Source organism: Arachis ipaensis, chromosome B06 (assembly GCF_000816755.2).
Source record: "Arachis ipaensis cultivar K30076 chromosome B06, Araip1.1, whole genome shotgun sequence".
NCBI lineage: Eukaryota > Viridiplantae > Streptophyta > Magnoliopsida > Fabales > Fabaceae > Arachis > Arachis ipaensis.
The window spans coordinates 89388760-89414606 of NC_029790.2; the positions used below are offsets into that span (position 1 = coordinate 89388760).

The window sequence follows — 25847 nt, forward strand, 5'->3', positions numbered from 1 at the left end:
AATTTCCCAAAACCTTGGTCCTGTAATGACTTTTTCATGACTCAAGTCACACCATGCAGTGTCATGGAACCATCGCCGTGCCCCTTAGAAGATATTGCGGAAAATTAAGTGTAAATGCAGAATCTAATTTATTGTAATTGTTACCCTTCTTACTTAGGAGATTAATTATCTAATTTCATTGGTGATAATAAATGAATTTTCTTGATATTTCTATCCTACCTTGGTTTACAATCTTACAAACTTCTCAACTAGGGTGTCAGGTTCTATCCACATTGAACTAAACGGGTGTAAGAACCGCCACTGAATTCATGGATATATGAACAACGTCATACAATCCAAATGGCAAATTCGTGTTCTCCATCAATGAAGGTTATCACACATATCTTGGTATAACTTTGACAATAAGGTAAATTACATGTAAAGCTTTACACATGGTTGATTATACATTCCTTTTATCATGGTTGTCATAATTTTCACAATGGATTTTCCATTTTTACTTCCAACCAACCCTAATGACTAGAGGATGTCAGGAATTGGAGGAAGTCGCTTTCACCAATCATCGTCGAGGCTCGCTTGGTGGAAACACATAACAGTACATATAAAAATGAAGAAAGAGACAAGCTCAATGAGCATTGCTCCTGTCTCAATCATATGAGCATGCCTGAGGATTACAGGAATGGCTATACTCCCAACTGCCGATGCACCAGTTAAAAATTTAGCAGCATCTATCCAACTGCAATGTAATATCAGACATTATATGTCATACTTTGGAAACAAACTCAGATATGATATATCATATAAATGAGTAAACAGACATCCGTTGCAAAAGGCAGTGAAAATATAAATCAGAATAGCAAGTGCAAAAAGATATCTGACAATGTTCTATATAAAATCACAGCTTTTTCTGAATGATTAAAGCTGACTGAGATACTAACCCCCCACCATCTCGGCTGATCAGAAAATGAGTGTTTCCACCACCAAAGAATAAGCAAGGCATAGGTACCAGCACATACATAAGAGCTGCAGATACAATGCTCTGGTCATTAACTTCTATTTTTTATTCCAGCTAATAAACAAGAAGTCCTGCTTATAGCTCTCTGACTCACCTGATAACATAGGCCACCAATTGCTGTATATTGCACACGCCTGCCACAGGAAATAGAGAAAATTGTTGAAATTTTAACAGTTGCGGTTCATACAACATGTAACATATAAAAATAAAACATTAAAAACACATGCTATGTGAATACATAATGATCATTTTTTCTGTTCAACCAGATTTATAGGCCATTCCAACATAAAAATCCCACTCAATCCACTCCAAATAGATTTGGTGTCTCCAAGTTTGCGTACACATTAGTAGCTTAGTGCTCAAATTCATTACAATATTCCATCAATGCCATTTGGATGGATCAAAGTTATCAGATATAAATTTTGCTGAAATAAAATGTTCTCCTTTTCTAGCAAATTTGTTTAAAATAAAAACCAATAAAGCACAAATAACCCACCAGCAACACGGCATATGAAATTTAAAAATTTAAAAATACCAAGGTTCAATTGTCACTTGGAAGAGTCAATAACAGAGTGCTAGTTCTTGTAAAAATTGGTTTGATTAGATATGTATTCTCTAAATCCCCTTCATCCTTTATTTATGAAGCATTATTAGAATTTACAACCCTTCTAATTCTATCTCCTGGCTAATCAAACATCTGAACAATTGAAAGATTCTTTCCTCAACTTCCCACCGACCCAACCTATACTTTTGTGAATCAATTCTGTCTTTCCCATGTAAAAGACCTAACCATCTTTGATGTCAAGTGCTTTTAAAAATCAATATGAATATAACCAAACTTGACTCAGAATGAGACAATGATTCAAAAACTCAAAAGTAATAGAACTATGAAACTTTCTGCAAGCATGATGTCTATCCTGCAGAACAAAAACCTTCTAGGCTCACCTGAAATACTTTTCAGGAAGACAGCATCACTTTTTACAGTTTTATTTATGAAGTTTTCACCGAATATTCCAACAAGCATTACTGTTAGTGTGGTGGAATAAGTAGAAGGATACTTTTCTTAAAGATAGAAATATGTCCTGATCAAATATTTAGAATAATCCAACAACAAATAGAATACTCTTCAAAGCATAGTTGTTGACATCGAACCTAAACCGAGAAAATATATTTCTGAAAGTAAACAAAATGCCAGCAGTGAGCCACTACTAAGTTCACTATGAGCATTTAGTATAAGCACAAAAGATAGTCTCACTGTGGAAAGCATACCAGAATCTGTAGCAGAATGCTAGCTGAAAACATAAAAGCCAGCCCAGCAAGGCTGCACATGCAGAAAAAGAAATTAAAGTTAATTGGAGCATTTTGCAAGGTATCATAAACAGAGATCATGGAATTTAGCTTTGAACTTACACTGGAAAGAGAAGGAACAGTCCAAGAACACCAATTTTGTAAGATCAGATAAAATGAAAAAAAAGTCAGTAACATAATTATAGAAAGTTTTCATAGAGGCAAAAAAAGCAAGCACAGAAGATAAGATTATGAAAACTTAGTAGAAACAACTACAGCATGATTTCAGCCAAAGCAATATCATCTCCAAGGTTACAACTTGAAGGATAATTGACAAATAGACAATAATATAAGATGAGTCAGCTGGCACTACATTAAACTCTGCCTACATTATGCATTTGAAAGCCATTATAAAACTTCCTTGTGTGTTCATGCAAATGGATCAAGGACTAAATTTAACCAAGAGTTCAAGAAAATTTAAGATATATACCTCTAAATTATAAAACTCATTCTACATACCCCACTTCTCAAGCAATCACATTATTTTCAATAGGTAACAACATTTTAGATAAAATTGTAAATTAGCAGTATGTTCCTTCCCAAAATGCCATTCCATTATTGGAGACAAGTACGATCCTACTAGTGCTTCATTAGCATCTAATAATTTGATTAATTTCTCCCCTGCAACCTTCCTTTATATTCTCAATTCTTACTTTCAAGCTCAAGATCTAATCAATATTACAAATTATGTGCCATATCCGTGGTTTTCCACTGTATCAATGAAGTGCATTTGACAATTAACATAAGTAACATAAATTTCCCAAATTTGGTCATAGCCTGCACTAATTGAAATTGAAGTTGAAGCTAATGGATATTCCCCCTTTCTCAAAAAGCAAACCTTTCGCCAAAGTTCTCTGTTCCTCGATCAATTTCATTAACCTAACAGAAAGATCACTCTTCTCTCACACTCTAAGTCTGTGTCATACCCCACAATTTTGCGAAAGAACGATGATCTCATACAGGAAATTATATTTCAAAACCCTAAACCGAGATTTAGCTTAATCCAGTAGTTGTAGAGAAACCGTATGCAACGATCGAAAGCGAAATTCGTGAGGGCAGTGAAAGTAAACGTGACCTAATAAAGAGGATCAAAGAGTTTAGAGTAGAAGCTAAAAAATTTGAGAAGACGTACCGTGTACCGTCATCGTCATGCTTCAGATTGGAGCTACCTTTTAACAATTTGTTGTACTCAACTTAACGCCGAAGATGGTTGCAAAGCTGAGTCCTTTGATCCCCCAATTTTAGCCCAGCTTTTCTAAGATAAAATTGGTAAAATTGGGATTATGAAACGTACCATTTATAAACAAAAATGGAGAACTAATTTTTTTCGGCTAGGTTTCTTTTTTTTTTTATTTTTTTTTTATGGTTGAACTTGAACGTGAGATAGGTGATATACTGATATATATTAGAGTAGAGATTCAATTTGATCTTTATCTATTTTTATGAAAGATAAAGTATCTTTTGTTTAAAAAAATTAAACACTTTGATTTTCAACTTTTTATTTTAAGATAATACAATTTTTAATTAAAAAATTGTTAAATAATAACGAAAATTAGTTTTGTGTGAGTTTTATTTATAATTTGTAGAATTTTAAACTGTAACAACCTAGTTTTTGGGTACACGAGATCTTTTTTAAAGAAACAAAATTTTTCAAAAGATCAGTGAAAGAAACATCTCTGCTATATTATCAAGCACCTCAATCTACATCATCATCATGTTATCACTAAGTAAGAACCTCTTTTGAGATAAGCTTGACGACACAGTCGCGAAGAACCTAGTTTTTGAGCCGTATCGGTTAGGAATTTTTTATTCTGGTTTCCGTAATTAGTCTCAGTTTGACTAGGCGGACTCGATTCATGAGAGAAGAGAAATAGTAATATAATATTAGTACTAGAGCTGCTTGAATAATATTATAATATTACCTGGTCTGTTTTAGTTAAAATTACGAGATCGGTTTAACCGGGTTCACAGTCTTCTGATGCAGTCTAATACCAGTACTCTCTTATGACTTTAGCAATAATAATGCCACATAATATGCCTTCTTTTCTCATATTAAACATGTTACTAGTGTCATTTATACTAGTAGCTCAGAAAAAAATTTTTAGAGGTGTTTTTACGTGTGTTTTGATACATCTAGTTTTAGTAATTATACACTTGAGATATTTTAATATTATTTTAATCCACCTCCAAGCCAACCAATCACAACTCTTCCTACACTTCCAAGACCTCCAAGGCTGTCTCATTTCCCCGGCCAAAAATTTGGAGGAGAGAAAAAGAGAGAAAAGTTCTTGGTTCCTGATATTCAAAGCTTGATTTCTTCTGAACTAAAACTCAAATCAAAATTCCAATCCGACCAAAATGATCCTCTCTTCTTTCTCTTCATAACCATGTAACTTATCAAGGCTGAAAATCAGGTGAGATGGCTGTCTCCCTCCCTCTTCAATTCGGTTTTCAAGGAAAACCATGCTAAACATGTGTTTTCTTGATGTTCTTCCTTAGATCTCTTACTTAGCTTGACTTGTGAGCCAAGAATCTTCCATTTCCATCACGTTTAAGGTGAGGAATCCCTTCCTAACATGTTGATTAAGGTTCGGTCAGTTGAGGTTTTATGGATTCAAAGTTGTTCTTGATGTGTTTTAGGAGGAAAAAAGTGCTTAAAGAACACCTTGAAGCATAAATGAATTTGAGGCAGCAAATCAAGGTAGGTTTGGTGAAATTAATCTTGATTAATTGTGTTTGAGTTGTGTGATTGTGATATGGTTTGTTTATGCTTGAAATTGATTGCTTATATGAGTTATTCTTGGTGAAAGTTTGTTGAAATTTTGATAAAATTTGATGATATTGAAGCTATGAAACATGTTCTTGAGTGCAGCTGGAAAAACGAACTCTAGGACTCAAATTGGGATTGATTTTGTGTTGAAATTAAGTGGAAAAAATAGGGCTTTAGTGGCTGCTAATTTATTATGAATTATAGTAAACATCGGTTACCAAAAAGATTGAAAAATGGGTAAAAACAGAGAAAGAATCTGAAGAATTTACGAAGAACACGAAGAACACGAGTGTGATGAAGAACAATGAAGAACACTTTTTAGATCTTAAAAAGGGCAAGGAAGTAATTATTTTGGTGTTTGGGAGGTTATTTTGTAAACATCAAAAGTTAGGGTGGTTAAAGTAAAAATATTAAAAGTTACAGGTAGCAAAAAGTGAATTTATAAAGTTAAAGGTAAAAGGTAAGGTAATTTTAGAAAATTTAATAATAAAATAATAAATAATAATAAAATAATACAGAAAAGGCAATTTTTCGTAGTTTTAGAAAGACAATTTTAAGCGCAGAATCTCATAATTACCTTCATAAAACACTTAGGGAGTGGTAATAACATATCAGTGAGGCAAAGATGAAGGAAAGATAAAAAGTTGAAGAAAAGATAAAAATTGAAGAAAAAGTCGGTAAAGTTTTAATGACAGAAACAAATGGTGATTAATGAACGAACTAGGAGCAACATAGTTAGTATTTGAGTTGCGCCTAGGGTTAGGTATAATATGAAAAGTTAAACTGTTTCAGTATAGACTTAATGAACCTATACTTGGGACAGACTAACTATTCATACTGAAATTTACATAAGCTATAAATACATACATTAAACAGAGTAATCAGAGCAGAGTAAAAAGATAAAGAGAAAAGAGAAATATGATAAAGATATTAGAGAACAAGTAGAGGGCCTGTTGAAAGGTCATTTATTACATTAAGGCAACTCCAGAGATATTTGTATGTTCATCTGCTGCACTGAGGCAATTAGATAGATAGTGGTACGACCACTGAGAATGCTTTCCTAGGATACCTAGCTATAATGCTATGCTGTAAGATAGAGGTTACTTACAGAGGTATCAAGATCAGTGTGCTCTTGTAAGATAGAGGGTGCTTACAGTGAGTGTGTTGTACTCATGTAAGACAGAGGGTGCTTATAGTGAGTGTGTTGTGCTCCTGTAAGACAAAGGTTGCTTATAGTGAGTATGTTGGGCATATATAGGCTAACAAATGCCGCCTGCAAGACAAAGGTTGTTTGCAATGGGTACCCTACATGACAAAGGGTGCTTGCTATGGGTATTGCCAACAGGAAAGCCTTATCCAGACAAAAGTTGCTAGGTAACATCGGGAGCGGGTTAGTAACCGACAGATGAGCTCATTACCTGTGCTAGGGCTAGACACGCATCATACTTGGTTGTGCATTTCCTCTGTTATGATTGTTATATGAATGTATGCTTTCTTTGTTTGTATTTTATTCTCTGTGTCTGTGTTTTATTTTCTTGTATTCATTTGTTTGTGTTCTGCTTTCTGTTTTCTCTAATTTCTCTATTTATTTGTATTTTCTATTTACTGCTTCTCTGTATTTTGCTATTTGTCTGCTATACAACACAGAATTAATGAACTTAACTAATAACCCTGGACCTACTAAGAACTCCACAGTTCTTACCCCTTTTCTCTCCCTTCCCCCTATAGATGGAAGCAAGAGTATCCTTCCGTAGTCCATTGATGATCGTTCTACAAAAGGGTTCTGCTCTGGGTAGTCTTCTGAGTCTAGAGCGAGACTCATTTTCTACTTGTACGTATATACCGTGAGACCAGCCGACATCTACACCCCATTTATCTACAAACTTTAGCCTAAGTCCTCCGTATGATGTTGCTATTATGTGGCCACTTAATGAAGTACTAGAGAGACGCTCTTTGACGATGTATGATGGTGTAGAGGAGTAGTAGACGATCTTCTACATTTTTGATGACTTTCCACCTTACTAGAGTTTTGAAGACCTAGAACGTACTTTCCCTCACTTTAGTAGTTTAGAGGAACTAGGTGAGTATAGAGTCTAGGCTAGCCTGGTTACCAGCTTAGGGACTCTTCTTGAACAGATCAGGGCCTGAGATGTTGTATGTATATATATGTATATAGTTATTACCTAGCTACTTGTAGGGGTGTCCTAACTAAGATATAAGTTCCAATAAAGGTTGGATAACTGAATGTTGTCAACTACTTAAAATGTATATGTGTATATAAGTGTAGTTGTTTATAACTATTTATCTACTATTCTTTGTGAACTGATTATGAATGATTCCGTATATGAATACAAATGTTTTAAAAAAAATACCTCGCAAAATAACTACGCTTTTAACAACGAATCAGGCTCATATAATAAATAATAGATAATATTTAGGAAGACAAGTTGGTAGCGCTCAAATTTCGGTATGATCTAGACATACTAAAAATTGGGTCGTTACATCTATTATGTCTATTGTGTAATCATACTTGATCACAATCGTTATCTCTTCTACTATCATCATCACCAATACAAATATCATTAACATTAATGTTATTTTATTTAATTTCTTGTTTTGACAGTATTTTTTTTAAAAGGTCTTCGTATTGCAATTACTTTTTTTTCTGTGACATCAGTTTCAGTAATGGTCTTTCTCCATTTAACTACCACCGGTGAAGGAATTTTTTAAAAATAAACTTATTAATAGTTCATGAGAATTTAAAATCCCACAAATTACAAATAAAATTCCCACAAAACTAATTTTATTACTATTTAACATATTTTTTAACAGAGGGATCGTATTGTCCTAAAATTAAAAGGTTGAAGACCGAAGTGTCTCCTTTTTTTTAGACAAGGAGCGCCTTGTCTTTCGTGAAAATAGACAAAGGCCGGATACAAAATGGTACAGAAACCACTAGGTCCGATTCCTGTACCTCAAAATTAGTTTGATTTTAGAAATCAAAAGGTCTGATTTTAAAAATTGGAGGGTCCAATTTTTGTACTCTAGAAATTGGAGAGTCTGATTTCTGTACGCCAAATTAAATGATGCCACATTTGAGATTAACACCCCAACAGTTCATAAATACCATTGTCAACCCAATATAAAAAATAAAAAGTGCAATTTTTAGTTAAAAATATTGATTAACTATTTAATATTATTTTTTAAAAATAATAATAATAAAAAAAATTGATTCCTATCATTTTCTCTAATCAACATTACACATCATAAATGATCATTGTTCATACTTTGCCCCAATAATAAAGTTAGGCCTAGAAAAAACAAGCCCGATACATAAAAGGTCCAGAAGACCTTCTCACGTCTGACCGACCTCCACCAAAGAACGGATCCTTTAGGCCTGTACGACCGGTCTAAATCCGCAATCCCAACTATACCTGCAAACAAGCTCTCATATACAAATATCAAATCCCAACAACCCCTAGATAAAAGGGGAGAATAACCTCTACCAAAATAAGTGAATAAGTTACCAAAGATTATCTTCAGTACTATATAAACATCCGTACTATCTCAGGTATTTCTCAACTCTAATCTGCAAAACAAATCTGCCTAAAATCCTTGCTAACTTAAGCATCAGAGTCTCTTACAGGTACTACACCTAACCTCTCTAAAGAACTCAAATGACATTACTTCACCAGAAGAGACGTTAGAGCATCCCACCAAAAAAGAGTTTGGACCTTACGTTCAGGCCCAAATCATAACGGTTTTAGGTAGCCCCCGAAATATTGGTGCCATTGCTGGGTACTTGGAGTTCAACACCTGACCAGGGTGGATGATTACCCAGAAGATGGACATAGGACATCCGAATCAGAACACCCAGAAGAGGAACAGATTAACCACGATTGAGAACTTGTCGTCCCTCCTTCAAGAAACAAAGGAATTGATGAAGGAAGAGATTGGGATGGCCAAGGAGGATGAAGATTGGAGTCCGAAATCCACAGACCTAAAGGATTAGGAGATAGAGACGCTACAGAGCTAATGGGATTAGTACATGGACACCAAGGCTGATTGGAGCAGCTCGAGGTCGAGCTAGAACAGTGATGCCTTTGCATCTTTAGTAGTTTTTAGCATTTCTTTTAATAAATATTGGTAGTTTTCTTAGGTTAATCAAGGTTTCAACATGTAATTTACTCTATTTGGAGTTGTTTTAGAGTTGTTGTGTGTTTAGGATATTTTCAAAGAATTTTAGACGAAGAGAAGAAAAGTTAGAGGAATCAGGGAAGATGGGGCACCCAACGCCTATGAAGGAGCAAGGGTGATTGGCACCCAGATGGGCGCCCAGCTCCCATGCACTATCACCCAATACCTTCCTTCGGTGTCCAGCGCCCAAGATTTTCTTCAAGTTTAGGGCCCTAGTGTCAAGCGACAAACCTTGGCACCTAATGCCTTCGAAGAAGAACAAAGTAACAACTACAACAGGTGCTTAACGCCCATGATCAGAAACATATAAAAAAAGCCCTGGCATGTAGTACTATGGGCCGACGCCCATCGCCCGTGCATTCATCCTAGGCCCAGTCTTCCTTCAGCAAAAATAACATGGACATTTGACATGCCCACACACTCCGAGAATTTATCAAGATTTGATTTTAGTTAATTTAAATTAGAAAGATTATATTTAGTTTAATTAATTTTTCTCGGAAAGATAAGACTAGGTTTAGTTTAAAATTGAAAAATTAGGTTAGGATAGAGGATATAAATAAGCTAGAGAAGAGCAGTTTTAGCATCTAACAGTCATTAGCGTATTTTTATCTTTTGTTTTCATAGGTCACTAATTCCTCTGTGTTAGGGTTAGGAACTCTATTTAGTTTTATGGATTAATAATGATTATTCTTTTATCTTGATTAATGCATTGATACTTTTAAGAAATTGGGTTTTATTTTATTCTAAATGATTAGAGGGATTGAAAAATATTTCTGGTCTCATTCTTGTAACTTTTTAATTGTCTAGGAATAACTTTGAATGTTATGTGACATTAAATCTAAACTATACTGTAACCTTTTTATTGCTAACTAATTGATCAAGGAATTGACTGTTAGCTAGGATAGAGAAAAATTAAATCACCAAGGAATTGGAATTTGATTACATAAGATTTGTCGTGAGTATATCTGTGCATGAAACAAGGTAATAAACATGAATATTTCTTTTCATGAGAATTAAATATCTCTAAAAACCTAACATCTTCATTTACTATCTATCTGTCTCATCATTCATAAGCATTTTATAATAAATTGTTATTATTTTAAGTTCAATTTCTGCTCTTACAAAAGTTTGTAAATCTAATTAAAGTTTCAATTAAACATTGTTTGCTCAATCCTTTAATCTTTGTAGGCATGATACCCACTCACCATAGTATTACTTGAGTCGATTTGGTGCACTTGCCAAAACCCTATCAAGTTTTTGGCACTGTTGTTGGGGATTAAATGAGATGGAAAAGAAATACTTGGTTGAATCACTAAATTAGATATTTGTTTTCTTTTTGTTTTTTTTTTAATTCCTTACCTGTCCAAAACTCCCTTCACTCTGACATAGGAAATTCCAACCTTCACATTGTGATTGCTTTTGTATTTGTGTATGCAAGAAAGTAAAGATTTCACACCTCTCCAATTTGATCCGAAAATAGAGAGCATTCGCACAATTAAGACAAAAAATCAAAGGTTAGGAGAGAAGCAAAAGAGCAAGAAAGAATGATAGAAGGCAACAAAAATACCAGGAGAGCTCTAGGTGACTATACCACACCTACCACTAGTAGTTGTGGAAGTAGTATAGTGAGACCTAACATCCAAGCCAACAATTTTGAGTTGAAGCTATAACACCCTACCACACAGAGTTTTACATCTAGGATGTAAAATAGAGGTGGCGAGGCGCTACGACCTTTAAAAATAAAATATATATACATGATATAGTTGAAAAGGGTTTATATCTAGGAGCCTTCTGAAAGAAAGTTAAACAAAAGCATTAAATAGAAAAGCACATCACTCGCGTAAGCGATATACGTAAACTGGATAGGATAAGAGTAAAGCGAAACATAAATACATAAAAAAAGAGTTTCAAGGTACAGATAACAAAGCTCTTGACTCAACTTGTGAAGTTTAAATCGGCCAGAGCATACATATATACATGTATACAAAATAAACCCAGAATGCCCAACATACAACTTATAGAACCTGTTTCTCCAAATCAACTTCTAAGAGGGATAAACATAACATACATATACAATGGAGATATAAGAGTATCTATATATACATCATAAACTAAAATAAAGTTCCAACGCACAAAAGTCCTTCGCTTTCAGAAGCTCCCAGTATGCCTCAGCGAGGTGTCTCACATCTTGCATCTGAAAACCACAAAATATGTATGGGTGAGAACTAGAGGTTCTCAGCATGGTAACAGTGCCCACATAACTAACATATAATGTCCTGAAAAAGCCAGAGGCAATCCTAGAACTCCAACACTCAAATTATAAAACTTAAAGATTTAAAAACAAAAGCCATAAATAGGGTGGTTTTCTAAGCTTCCTAAACTTAACCAAAACTCTATCCAAAATCCTACCACACAGACAAACAATGTATACAAAGAAAACACAAGTAGTTTACAGTTACAGCAAACAGAACATATAGAAGTTAAGCATGAATATCAATTACGTGAACCCCAGAATGCAACACCAAACAAGTCACTCAAATGCATATGATGCATGCCTTTTCTACTGGCCGTGAGCTCACGTGTCAGTTACTTTACCAGAACCTGACACACTTGGTAGCTAACCCGGATATTATCTCCCTGATATGCCTCCCCACTCTTGAGATATAGTGCCTGTCACACTCTCAGGATATAGTGCCCGCCACACTCATGGGATATAGTACCCGTCGCATTAGCCGGGATAAAGTGTTCCCATACTCTTGGGATATAGCGCCCGCCACGCTCTTGAGATATAGCACCCATCACACTCATGGGATATAGTGCCCGACACACTTTCTAGGGTAAGGTGCTCTCACACTCTTGAGATATAGTGCCCGCCACTCTCTCAGTATATAGTGCCCGTCACACTCATGGGATATAGTGCCCGACACACCTTACAACAGAGAAAACTCATACATTCTCATCATCAACAAATCTCAATCAGGCCTCAATTATCATATTCATTCATAATCATTTGTATTTATTCTTTCAATATCATTATGACCAAATATTCATCAATTATATAACACTTCTCAATCATAATTTATTATATTTCAAGCTTACTTCTCCTCCAAGCTACCATCCCTTCCTAACTTCACCTCATCACTAAGCATACGACTAAGGTTTAGAGGCTAAACGAGTAAAAATAGAGGTTTAGAGGTTCAAAATTAGGTTTTAAAACATAAAATTCACTTTGCTGAAAATATGTGGTCACGCGTACGCGTGGGCCACGCGTACGCGTGGGCCACGCGTATGCGTGGGTGTGTTTTTCCTTGCTTGCGTACGCATGCACCTTCTTGCATACGCGAGACACCAAACCCGAAGGGGATGCTCACGTCGCGTGTAGGTGGTCGCGTATGCGAATTCTGCAAGGTGGCAAATTGGCTAAGTGCTATAGAATTTCAATTTTGCACACCGAACTTCTGACGTGCATAACTTTTTCATCTTAAAATATTTTTCATCCATTTTTTAAACGGTATAAACCTCTCGGACCAGATTTTCTTTCAAGATAAGTTTGATAAAATTTGGAAGTTTGGAGGCCAAGTTATGCTCCGTCAAAGTTGGTCAAAAATCATAGATTTTATTGAAAATGTCAAGCCTCAACTTTCAAAACTTTTAAATCCCAACTCCTATTAAAACTTACCAAATGTTCCTCCAACCAAGTTCTACCCTTCATCAACACGCCTCATCTTCTTCATACAAACCAATTTATAATTATAATTCCATTTTAACACCATAATCCATAACCAAAACAATATTACACAAAATCATCAACAGCATGCATATACACTTCATCAATCTCCATAAAATTTACATTATTTCACCAACAACAACCTTAATTAGCCAAACCTTATAAATACCAACCAATCCTAAATCATCAACAACATCCACATCTCAAAATATCATCATTACCATTTATCGATCTCATATACTAAGTTAGACATATCATTCATAATAGCATCAATCACAACCTCAAAATCACTAACTAACATACATATTAATCAATCTCAACCATCAACAACATCAACAATACAATTCCTCTTTTACGGTCAACTAACCTAAGTTTTCACGACACATTATATTTTAGTTATGGAAAACCGAAACCATACCCTGGTCGATTCCCCGATAAACCTGGAACACCTCACTTATATATCACACTTCAAGCTTTGAAATTCCCAGCTCCTCACCAAGCAAAACTCACCCTCCAAGGTTAGCCCTCTAGCTTCCAATTTTTCAAATTAGCTCCATCCAATAATCAATTTCAATCTATTATCATAATTACCACCAAAATCAATATAAGGCTCACTAATTCAACATTTATATCAAGGGTTTAAGGGTGCTTACCTTGCCCACAGCTCAAGCGAGCTAAACCCGACAAAACTCGCAAGCTGATTCGAACCTAAACACCAAAACTAAACAAAATTCAACATAGGTACTCATTGAATTTCGAAATTTGGGGAGGAGAGAACTGAAACTTAGAAGTGGATTCCATACCTAATCAAGGACTGCTTTGTAGAGCTCGATGCTGCGGTCGCGTGGACGCAAACAGTGCGGCAATCGGAGCTTCAGATTGAAAGTTATATGAAATTTAGTGAAGAGTTAGGGTTTGGAACTTACCCTCTTCTTCCCTCTTGTGTTTCTGCATTCTTCACGTGCATAGGAAAGAAAATGAGCTTAAGCTCATTGTATAAGTAAGTTGGGTTGGGTCTTTGGGCCCAGTTCGGGCCTGGTTTGACCGGTTTGGCCCGTTCGGCCCAATCTTAGGCCAAATTCTTTAAAATTAGTGTCAAAATTCTTATTTTAATTAGGTCTATCTCATTAAACTATAAAACTCCATTTTCTAATTTTCTTGATTAATAATTAATTTATTCACCAATTATTCGCTAATTATGTGGGATTTACATCCTACCCACCTAATTAAGAATTTTGTCCTCAAAATTCAGTTTCAGTTACTTGAAAAGAGGTGTGCGTAGCCGTTTCTCATCTCGAATTCAAGTTTTTAGGTGTGTGCTTCCATCTCAGCCCCTAATCCATCTTAATAATACTAATGAATCAATACCTCTTGGTCTTAATCCTTTAATCTTGGCTGCTCACTGATGCTAATCTGTTGAGATAACTTCCAAGAATGCGTAACTTCCTCCTTCAAACTGTATAGGCCCTCTCTTTTCTTATTCGCATAACTTATTTGTTGGCTTTGCACAATTATAATGTCAACTCGAATTTGCCTAATCTTTTCTTTGTTGTTGATGAGCGAATATTTTATACGTTTTTTTGATGTTATTTTCTTAGTGTTTTTAGTATATTTTGTTAAGTTTTATTATGTTTTAGTAGGTTTTAATGCAAAATTAACTTTTTGGATACTACTTTGAGCTTTTGTATTTTTCTTATGATTTTAGGTAAATTTTGGATAAATTTGGCAAGTTTTGGCAAAGTCTGATTCAGAGGCAAAGAAAGGACAACAGATGTTGTCAGATTCTGACCTCCATGCATTCAAACAAGAACTTCTGGAGCTACCAAAGTCCAAATGAAACATTCTACATGGCGTTGGAAAGCTAACTTCTAGAGCTTTCTAGAAATATATAATGGTCTATATTTTTCTTTGGAAATAAAGGCTCAAAATGGGCATTGAACGCCCAAACCACCCCCTTTCTAGCGTTCAACGCCCCAAGAGGACAGAACCCAGCGTTGAACGCCCAAAATTGGCGTTCAACGCCACAAAGCGGGCAAGGCAGCACACTCATACTCCCTAGTGGGCATTCAATGCCCACTCACTCAAGTTGGACGCCAAACTCAACCCAAACACTCACCAAGTGGGCCCAGAAGTGGATTTTCGCACCTTTTAGCTTAGTCTCTTTCATTATTGTAATTTCTAATTATTATTAATTTCTTTTTAAGTCTAGTCATTAGTATAAATAAGGAGAGATCACTATTTCCTTCTTCTGAATGGTTTTTCCAAATAACCTTCACAAACACTATCTCTTTAGAATGTAGTTTCTTTACGTGACAATCAACTATAGTCATCAACAATGCAAAGCGGTAAGTGGCTACACCTATTCTGTTCAATATCTCAAATAGACCAAAGTTATGAGGTCTAAGCTTGCCTCTTTTTCCAAACCTCAGCACTTCCTACATAGGAGACACCCTAAGAAACACCTGATCACCCACTAAAAACTCTAGGTTATGCTTCCTATTATCATTATAAGCTTTTTGCCTACTCTGAGATGCTAATAAACATTCTTTAACTAAGCAAACTTTTTCAACTACATCTTGCACTAAATTTGGCCCCAAAAGTTTATCCTTACCAACCTCAAACCACCCAATAGGTGACCTACATCTTCTTTCATAAAGAGTACAATGAACCAATTTTTAATATGTCTAGATCATACTGGAAACTGAGCGCTACCAACTTGTCTTTGTAATTATTATCTATTATTTATTATAAGAGCCTGAGTTGTTGTTAAAAACGTAGTTATTTGGTGAGGTACTTTTTTTTTGAAAACGTTTGAATTAATAAACAGAATCATTCATAATCATTTCACAAATGATAACAGATACAATAGTTATAAACAACCACACTTATATACATCTCAAGCAGTTAACAACATTCACGTTCTTTATCTCGAATTCATTTATTGCTTCCATTTACTTATTGCTCAAGTCATTTACATTTCATGTTTCTACATACACTCAATTTTTACAATTTTGTTCTTAAGTTTTGTTCAAGTTTTAGTGAGAGAAGCTCCGGGGTTTAATTACATTTTTGCTTCTAGTTTTGAATTTTGATCTTGCTTAATTGTAATTTTGACTCTTATTTTCTTGTTCTCGCACTATAATTCTCTTAGAATTTAGTATTAGTTGCTTTCCTTCATTTTGACACTATATGAGTTATGTGAATTCATGGTTTATATTAATGAATTTGATCTTTTATGTTCTATTCATGCTTAATTGAGTTATTATTGTTGAACTCCTATAAATGCTTAATTGAGGGCTGCACCTGCAACTAATAGCCTAGGATCACTTGCAGAGAATATCAATTTATACACGGCTAGAATGTCGCTCCTGTAAGGTAAAGTTTGCTTACAGAGAATATGATTGTATACGTCGGATAGTGAGAACCGTACGTATGCTTACTGGAATAACCATACCCATTTCAGCTACTTCGGGTTACGTCAAGAGTGGGTAGAAACCGACAGATAAGCTCATTACCTGCATTAGAGCTAGACATGCATCATCCTTGTGGGTACAACATTCTCTGTTATGCATTTTCTATGATTGTATTCTGCTTCTTGTGTATTTTTCTATTTTCTTATATTTCTTGTATTTCTCTATTTTTTTGTTTTTCTGTCTATCTGTATTCCTTATTCATCTATTTACTATAAAATATAATACTATCTGACAAGTACGATGGAGCCGATTAATATGACAAATTAGCCCGACTCTACTAAGAACTTCGCAGTTCTTACCTTTCTCTCCCCCTTTAGCTGGAAGCAGGAGTATTCTTTCGTGACCAGTGAGTGATTATTCTACAAAGAGGATTTCGCTCTAGGTAGTCTTCTGTGTCTATGGCAAACTTTGTTCTCTGTTTATATGTATATACCGTAAGACCAGCCAATGTCTACGCCTCGTTTATCTATAAACTTTAACTCAAATTCTCTGTACGAGGTTTCTGATATGTAGCTACTTGATGGAGTGCGAGTGAGTTGTCTCAAGACGAAGCATGATTGTGCAGGAAAGTTGTAAGAGATATTTTGCCTTTTGATGACGTTCAACATGACTCGAGCTTTGAAGACCTAGAACATACTTTCTCTCACTTTAGTAGTTTAAAAGGATTAGGTTAGTATAGAGTCTAGGCTAGCTTGGATGCCAGCTTAAGAACTTCTTGAATAGGTTAGGGTCTTGGATATTGTATGTATATATATGTATATAATTATTATATTGCTACTTCTAGGGGTGTTCTAATTAAGATCTATACTCTAATAAAGGTTTTATGCATCTTTTTTATCATTTTTGTTTTCTTATTATACTTAATATCTGATTTTTTTCCTTTTTATTCCTTTCTCTATAGGCAATTTGTTTTTTTGTTTGGGTTGTCCCCTTTTTGTTTATGGGAATTTGAAATTCTTAAATGCCTCAGATATTAGGGATATTATTATTGCTTCAAATTATTAGACCTTTTACTGTGTTGGCATGTCCTTAAAATAATTAAGAAAGCGTTACTTCATTCACTATCAGCATCTAAGTCATCTCCATTTTTGCATCCTTGCTTCTGCTAAAATAGTCATGTCCTTTAAAGAGCATATCCCGTATTATATGTCTATGATCTAAAGTATTGAACATTTTTTTATTATTTTTATTGAAATTAACTTTTAGTTCCTTGCTTTAATAATTCTGTAAAATCCTTCAAAATTTATGTTAATTAAAATTGGTAAATAGTTAATATAAAATGTGTGAAACTAACCAAACATAAAAATTGTACAAAAATATAGGTTTAATTAAGAAGATTTTGATATATTTATTTAGTTTTATTTATATCGTTTCACTACAAGATTTTTATTTATTTGTGGCAGTTTTTTCTCTTATTTGTGGAGGTTTATAACCCCCCACCAAATGGTTTGTGGAGGTTTCTAAAACCTCCAAAATTTTGAGGTGCCACGAGGTCTTTTGTGGAGTTTTTGTGTGTGTTTAGTGGGGGGTTTTATATTAGACTTTTGTGGTAGTTTAAAACCCCTACAATTTGATTTTTTAATTTAACAAAAATTAACTATTTTGTGAAATTTTCAAATCTCCACAAATCTTATAATTATTTATTTATTTATTTTTAATTTTAAATCATTCATTAATCTTATCTCATTTACATATTCTCAAATTAAAAATTTATTTTTTAATATCAAAATTTAAAAATTAAATCTTTTATAACACAATTCCTCAATATAAGACATAACTCTTGAATGCAAATTTCTATCACAAAACAAAGTTAACTTATTTATTTGAATTAGCAATAATTAGTGGAAAAAGTACAAAATTCAGATATGATATATTACACAATGATCACCACAGTCAAGCATTATTATATACAACATATTATGAGTCTACATTCTAAAGCAACTCAGATGATAAGCAACAAAGATGCAATAGTGATACAAACGTTACAGCTATGGTGGCAACAATTGAACCTTGATCAAGTGATTTCTGTAAACTTGTTCTTGAGAAATGCTGGTAAGTCAAATACACTGCAATCAATATTGAAATGATAGCACCTCCTTTTGTGTCCCTGACAAAGATAATAACATTTAATTGTTTTATGAAGAAGAGGCAATGTCTTAATGAACTTAAAATCCAAAAGGATGGATTTGCTTACCTAAATCTCATGACCTCATAAGGGGAAAGGATGACCAAGAAAAGTGCTAGAAATGGAAACTCAAGTTCACTTTGAAATAAAGATCCAGCAAAAAATTCTTTATTCAATTAGTTTTTGAAAGTATGAAGAACAAAATAAACAGAAACTATTTGCATTATTTACAGCAAAAATAAGATATTAAGCCCATCCAAAGGTTCCAAAAATAATATGGCAAATAATATCCATGATGGTGTTTACCTGGATATTTAATGAGCACTATGCTAGCACATATGATTAATCTAAAAATAATCACTCTAGCGACTACAATTGCAACATTCTTCCTCTTCATGTTTCCATATTCATTAGCTGCATTATGATCAAGATACAGAACAATTACAAAACATCTTTTGCAGTATCTCAATTTAATGAAGTTGGCATAAGTTTATATAGTTTTCTTTACATTTAATGCTAAGAAAGAAAATATATTTAGGTAGCAATTTAGCCTTTACACGTAAAAAAATTAAAGGGAATATACTATGACAATTAACATGCATCTTATTACGTCATTAGAAAATACATCATTTTTCAAATATGGTGGTCTGATCTTAAACAATTAAGAACTTTAATATAATTGAGGTAACTTGGGAAATTTCTCCTTAACAGAGGTATTGGTTAAAGTGAGAATCTTAAGCAATTTCATGTCTGACTCCCATTCCTTTTGGTCTAATCATTATATATTCTGCTGCTTCTGTATATCATCATCATAATTATAATTATATTTCAAAAATAATAAAATGAATATGAATTGTGACAGGTGCAATTAGACATAGAATTTATTCCAACTGCTAGGCCATTTAACAAACCTTGAAGCATGAACGCTTGGTAAAATGGAAAATACAATTAAAAATTATACCACTATCGTAAGTGTTGGTGCAGCGATAGAGTCACCACTCACGTACTCACATTACTTACATCTTGACTCTTGAGAAGAACCTTTTTTTTCTTTAGAATATAAAAAACACCGAGATAGCAGACACGACTATTCCTAATAAGGGTCCAAAAACATAATAGATTCCTCCTCAAGTTGGAACAGACCCAAAGAGATAATATCACTCAAAAGAGATGCAGAGAGCATAAGGACCTTATTTAAATTCCAAGCATCAGATTGAAGACAAGACAAAAATACACCAAATTGGCATCAAGCTAAACAAAAAAGAGATGAGTAATTAATATATATAGTTATATAACAGAAAACCAGACACATTTCAAGCATATACCTGGATTGGCAGGTGCACATTGCCTTTCCTCTGCACTTGCAATCTCAGCACAAAGCTTTTCTATCTCACGAGCCATAGAGATTAATTTCTTCTCTATCACTTGACCATGAGTTGAGAAGTAATTAAAAAAAAGTGATTACAAGAAATTAAAGATGCAATGCAACCGTATAAGTCAATAATTAGTACCACTTTCCAGAGAATCAATAATGAATGTGCACGCGCACATACAAATATGATTTGAAAGTAGCTAAAAAAAATTCAATAAATAGGTTCTTACTCACTTTACTTTACTTGCTTCCCTTGCTAACAGACAATGGGTTTAAAATTATATCCTTGAATTGTATCCTTGAATTATATCCCTTTGATGAACGGATTTTTGCTAGTAAAGAATTCACAATAAATTCCCGTTGCAAGTATAGTTTCTAAACCAACAATAATCCTTTCATACAAAAATTTGGTTGTCACTAAAACAAACCCAATAAAACTAAAACTAAGTATTTAAACCTCGGGTCGTCTCTCAAGGAATTGCAGGGAGGTGTGTTACTTATAATTGGTTATGAGATTGTATCTTTTTGGGTTTTTGAAAGGTTGAACAAGGAATGTAAATAATAAGAAAATAAACTAATAATTAAGAAAGCTCTTGGCAAGGTATGAGAATTAGAAGTCCTATCCTAGCTATCCTTACCAATTGTGATGAGAATTGTCCATTGCTCCCACTTAGTTAACCTCTAACTATGAAGGTAGGTCAAATGGATAAATCAATATGAATCCTCAAGTCCTAGTCAACTCCCAAGGAAAGACTAGAGTTAGTGGAATTCAAGTCAATTAGCAACTTTCAATTATCAATCAACAAAGGAGTTTGATAACTCAAGAGTCTCCAATTACTCAACCAAAGCTAAGAACATAAAAAGCTAATTTAAAATCCAACCAAGCATTTTATCAAATACTTGGAAGGCACAACATAAAAGCATAGAAAAGCAATAAGAGATAATAAATTCCAAACAACCAATTGAAAACATCAATAACATAAATTGAAGAAAGCAACCATAATTATGAAATACCTCAAATTGCATTAAATAGAAAATCAAATCTAACATGAGAATTCATAAACCAATTGGCAACATAAAGTAATCAATAAGGGAAATAAATAAACTAGAATGCTAGAACTAATAAGAGTAGAAGAGAAACTAATTAAACTAAGATAGAAATCTGAAATTGGGAAGAATTAAACCTAAGAATCCTAAAACCTAGAGAGAGGAGAGAGTCTCTCTCTCTAGAAAACTATATCTAAAACCTAAAATTATGTGAATGAAAGTTGTATGAATGAATTCCCCTAATTTTTCCACTCTGTAGCCTCTAATATGTGTTTTCTGGGCCGAAAGCTGGGTCCAAACTTAGCCCAAAATCGCCCCCCAGCGCTTTCTGCAATTTTTGCACGTGGCGCATGTCACGCGTACGCGTTAGTCATGTGTACGTGTCGATGGTCATCTTCGCGTGTCACGCGTACGCGTCAGGTATGCCCACGCATCGTTCCTCGCTGGTCAGCTCCTTAGTTTCTTGTGTTCCTTCCATTTTTGTAAGCTTCCTTTCCATTCTCTAAGCCATTCCTGCCCTATAAAGCCTGAAAATACTTAACACACAGATCACGATATCGAACGGTAATAAGAGAGGATTAATATTAGTAATTTAAGGCCAAAGAAGCATGTTGTCAATCATAGCACAGAATTAGGAAGGAAAATATAAAATCATGCAAATTATATGAATAAGTGTGAGTTTAGTGGATAAAATCCACTCAATTAAGTACAAAATATACCACGAAATAGTGGTGCATTAAATCTCTCCACACTTAAACATTAGCTTGTCCTCATGCTAAGCTCAGGAGAAGCTATAAAGCAGTGAAGAGGGAATGGTATAAATTATGAAATGCAACCTATCTATATGAATACAACTAAATGCTAAGATGTTTCTATCTACTTGGTTAAAAGTAAACAAGTTCTCCAAGATAAACATAAATCAGATTCCACTAATTTAAATCACAAAATAAAGTACAAGTAAACTTGCAGAAGAAAATAGCTCATAAAAGTCGGGAACAAAGAATCGAGCATCGAACCCTCACTGGAAGTGTATATACTCTAATCACTCATGTGTTTAAGGTTCGATTCTCTTAATTCTCTACTAACCTTACTTTCTAAGGCTTTCTCTTCTTCTACCAATCAATAGAAATTTAATGCACAAATACACATATCAAGAGGTGTTTTAAGGGTTGTAATGGGGTTAGGGTCAAGGTAGGATTGTATTTGGTCAAGTGGACTAAAATCTGAATCCTTAATTAACCTAAACTCTGCACCTAACTTAAGACAATCCATATAATCAGAGTATAAAGTCTAACTACCCACTAACTATGTTTTTCACATATTTATGCATCCCAAATTTTGAGTACAACTCATATGTATTGCTACCATCATTTACTTTGGGGCATTTTGTCCCTTTTTTATTATTTGCTCTTTTTCTTTTCTTTTTCTCTTTTTTTTTATTTTTCTTGTTATTTTTCTTTCCTTTTCTTTTGTTTTTTTCTCAATGCATATGATTGGATTATTGAATGCAATAATATGTGCTTAACTATTGTTTTGCACATTTTTCACAAGAATATACAACACCCAATTCTCAAATCAAATATTGGCAAATCCAACTTCCCCACACTTGAATCATACATACTCTCACTAGTCTAAGCTAACCAAGGATTCAAATTAAGGACATTATTATTTTCCGCTTAGAGTTAGTGATGAGCTAGAGTAAAGAATAAATAGGGTTAAAAGGCTCAGCATTAGTTTACAAAGGATAATGAAAAGGTTAAGGCCATATGGGTATGTAAGCTCAGTGAAACAAGGCCTCAATCATATAAGTGCATGCCTACATCAAATAATGAAAATATAGAATTAAGCAAGACAAAGATCACAATTTTAGAGAGAAAAATACACACCAAAAATAAAATATTGGTTGGTAAAATGCAACCAATCAAATAGGCTCAAAGTCTCACTGGTTTTGTATGTTCAAGCTCTAAACCATGTTCCAAAATAAAATTCTTCAAGCAAGTTTAATAAAGATTTTAATTTAAATTAGTGAAATGCTATAAAAAGTTTCTTGAAAAAGAAAATATTACTTCAACCAAGTAGTAGCACAAAATCAAACAAACATGCAATCAAATATGCAAATGCAATAACTAATTTAACAAAGAAAATTAAAACATTGGTGTTGAGAAGAAAATGACTAACCCACGGAAGTCGGTATCAACCTCCCCACACTTAAAGATTGCACCGTCCTCGGTGCATGCTAAGATGTGCAAGTGGACGGGTTGCTACAACTGATGCTTTTCACCATAGAGTGTGCAAATGGACTTGTCTGTCGTTCCATTGAGAAGCTTTTCCTTTCCCTTCTCGGTGGCCATCCTGAAAGAAGAGGAAAAAGAAGAAAAATAACCCAGAAATAAAGATAAGAAAACACTTAAAGTATGGGTGGGTTAATGCCAAATAATGAGGGTCTCAATTACATAGTAGCTACAACATGCAAGTGAGAAAACAGTAGAAGCAATTAGCATATCAATAGTGCAAAAATTGCAACAATGGAGGAGAGAGCGTCGGTAATGAAAGACAATATAAGTGCATATCAATGCAATTGGAATACCAGTATCATAAAAATTAGCATTGACTTATAATTAATAACACCCAACAGTTTAGAAAAAGTCACGAAGCACCAAAATAATTTAAGAAAAGATGCAACAGTTGAATAAGAATATTTAACACCAATGGTAAAATAGGAAATTAGAAAAGGAGATAAAAATATGAATAAAATTAAAATGCAATGAAAGAAAGTATGCAAATGCAGTATGTAAAAGATAATGAAGGAGAACAAAGATGAGAAGAAAGTGAGAAAAGAAGAAGAAAGTAAGAAAGGAGGAAGAAGGAAGGAGAAATGAGAGAAGAAAAAAATAAGAATTGAAAAACGGGGCGCGACGCGCACGCATGCATCACGCGTACGCGTGAAATCTAAGTTGGCCATTCGACGCGTAAGCGTCGCCAACACGTACGTGTGGTTGGTCTGAAAGCGAAATGACGCGCACGCGTCAGGGACGCGTACGCGTGGGTGAATTTGAGCATCTAGCACAGTTCCAGCGCAAGGGCAGCACAACTCTCGGGTCAATCACCCATTTACGCCGATTGCCATAACCACGCGTGCGCGTGCTTAACGCGTACGCATGGTTTTCCCAAGTTGCAAGTGACGCGCACACGTCCTAGACGCGTACGCATAGGTCGAATTGTGCGCAGAGTACACCAGCTGCACGATTCTATCACAACTTTTTATTCATTGGATGGGATAGCAAAATTTTGGAATCGACGTCCACGCGTGGCCTACGCGCACGCATGGGTTGCCCTATTTTATGCAGAATGCAAAATACAGAATGCAGATGATGATGCAGAAACTATGAATGAACACTAATAAAAATAAAATAAAATAAAAGTAAGAATAAAAATGAAAGATCATACCATGGTGGGTTGTCTCCCACCTAGCACTTTTAGTTAAAGTCCTTAAGTTGGACATTTGGTGAGCCCCTTGTCATGGAGGCTTGTGCTTGAACTCATCCAGGAATCCCCACCAGTGTTTGTAATTCCAATAGCCTCCGAGATCCTACACTAGTTGCATAAAGCCTTCAAGCAAGTTAAAGCAAGTGACAAGGCCCCAAGAGTGTTGATTGCTAGAATGAATTCCGGGATCCCAAACCTTGCTTTTGCACCCATCTTCGCACTGATCATCATTGTTCCAACCGGGTGGTAAGCAATCTAAATTCTCACTGAGATACCCAAACAACTTCCGAGACCTATTCAATCGAGCTCTACACCAATCCTTGTACTTCAATTTGGAGCGTGCAATCTTATTGAACCTTGCCTGACAACTCCTACCACTAACCATCTCCCTCTTACTCTTAAAGCCACAAAGAGCTCTAAGTTGACCATCCGTCTCAAATAAACCATATTCAAGTGGGAAAGTAAAGGTTAAGGATAAGGATTTTACCCACTTGAATGTTGTATTGGATGGTAATGGCTTTGGGAGAGGTGTTTCCAATGGTCTTGCAAGCTCCACTCCCTTGTGCTCTTCTTTTAATTCTTCCACCTCCTTGCAAACCTCTTCGACTTCATCCGCAACCTCATCAAATTCTTCTAATTCTTCCCCGTCGCTCAAGTCATAAGTTGGAGGTTGAGAAAAGTCGACCTCCGCATCACCTTCAGATTCACTCGGAGAAGGTTCTTCAAAATCAAGGGGTCCAGTCGCGGATGCAAGTTCATCACTAGGGGGTAGTGATGTGGGAACTTCATCACCAAATGGATTTGTTTCGTGTTCTATTCCATCCAATTCTTCATAAGGGACATGCCTTGGAGGTTGTGCACTGTCCTCCTCAACATCAATTTCAAGCTTATTGGAGGAATACTCTACAACTCTAGATTCCCATGGAGGTTCAGCATCTCCTAAGTCTTCGACCACTTCTTCCTCTTCAACAATTATAGCTTCCTTCAGTTGTTCCAATACAAAATCGAACTCCTCCTTGATGTCTTCCTTTACTAATTCTTCAACTACTCCTTCATCTTCAAGGGTCTCTACTTCCACATTTTAAGCATCCTCGTGCTTCTCTTGTTTTGTGTCAATAGCATAATTGGGATCATGTTGCTCTTGGATTGATGCATCCACACGGGATATAAGAGCTTGGAGAGTAGAGGTGAGACTAGTGAGAGTAGAGGTAAGTGTGGTTTGAAGCTCTATTTGCCCTTGGCGAATAACACTAAAGGTGTTGTCATCCAGTGGAGGTTGGGGTGGATAGGA

General features: G+C 34.8%; 1 protein-coding gene and 1 long non-coding RNA gene across 4 annotated transcripts; both read right to left on the reverse strand.

Moving 5' to 3' along the window:
* LOC107604654 (vacuolar protein sorting-associated protein 55 homolog) lies at positions 264-3750 on the reverse strand. 3 transcript variants are annotated; one of them, XM_021104584.1, is made up of 5 exons: positions 3492-3750; positions 2282-2333; positions 1107-1146; positions 936-1020; positions 264-733 (listed from the first exon to the last, which is right to left on the reverse strand). In XM_021104584.1, exons 2-5 carry the CDS (start codon positions 2312-2314, stop codon positions 550-552), a joined length of 342 nt encoding a protein of 113 aa, XP_020960243.1. In that variant the 5' UTR covers positions 2315-2333; positions 3492-3750; the 3' UTR covers positions 264-549. The 3 variants fall into 3 exon arrangements, with proteins under 3 accessions (XP_020960243.1, XP_020960244.1, XP_016161771.1); XM_021104585.1 differs by lacking the exon at positions 3492-3750 and adding an exon at positions 2790-3191; XM_016306285.2 differs by lacking the exon at positions 3492-3750 and adding an exon at positions 2423-2775.
* On the reverse strand, positions 18518-18960 carry LOC110264043. Its single transcript, XR_002349780.1, has 2 exons — positions 18721-18960; positions 18518-18633 (listed from the first exon to the last, which is right to left on the reverse strand). It is a non-coding gene; the product is annotated as an uncharacterized LOC110264043 (long non-coding RNA).

Bases quoted from the DNA above. Each gene is read 5' to 3' on its own strand.
- LOC107604654 (XM_021104584.1), bottom strand. From the start codon at position 2,314: ATGTTTTCAGCTAGCATTCTGCTACAGATTCTG. The intron at 1,021-1,106 runs GTGAGTCAGAGA...TTGTATCTGCAG, and splicing joins TTGGTGGCCTATGTTATCAG to CTCTTATGTATGTGCTGGTA. The intron at 734-935 runs GTTAGTATCTCA...ATTACATTGCAG, and splicing joins ATCAGCCGAGATGGTGGGGG to TTGGATAGATGCTGCTAAAT.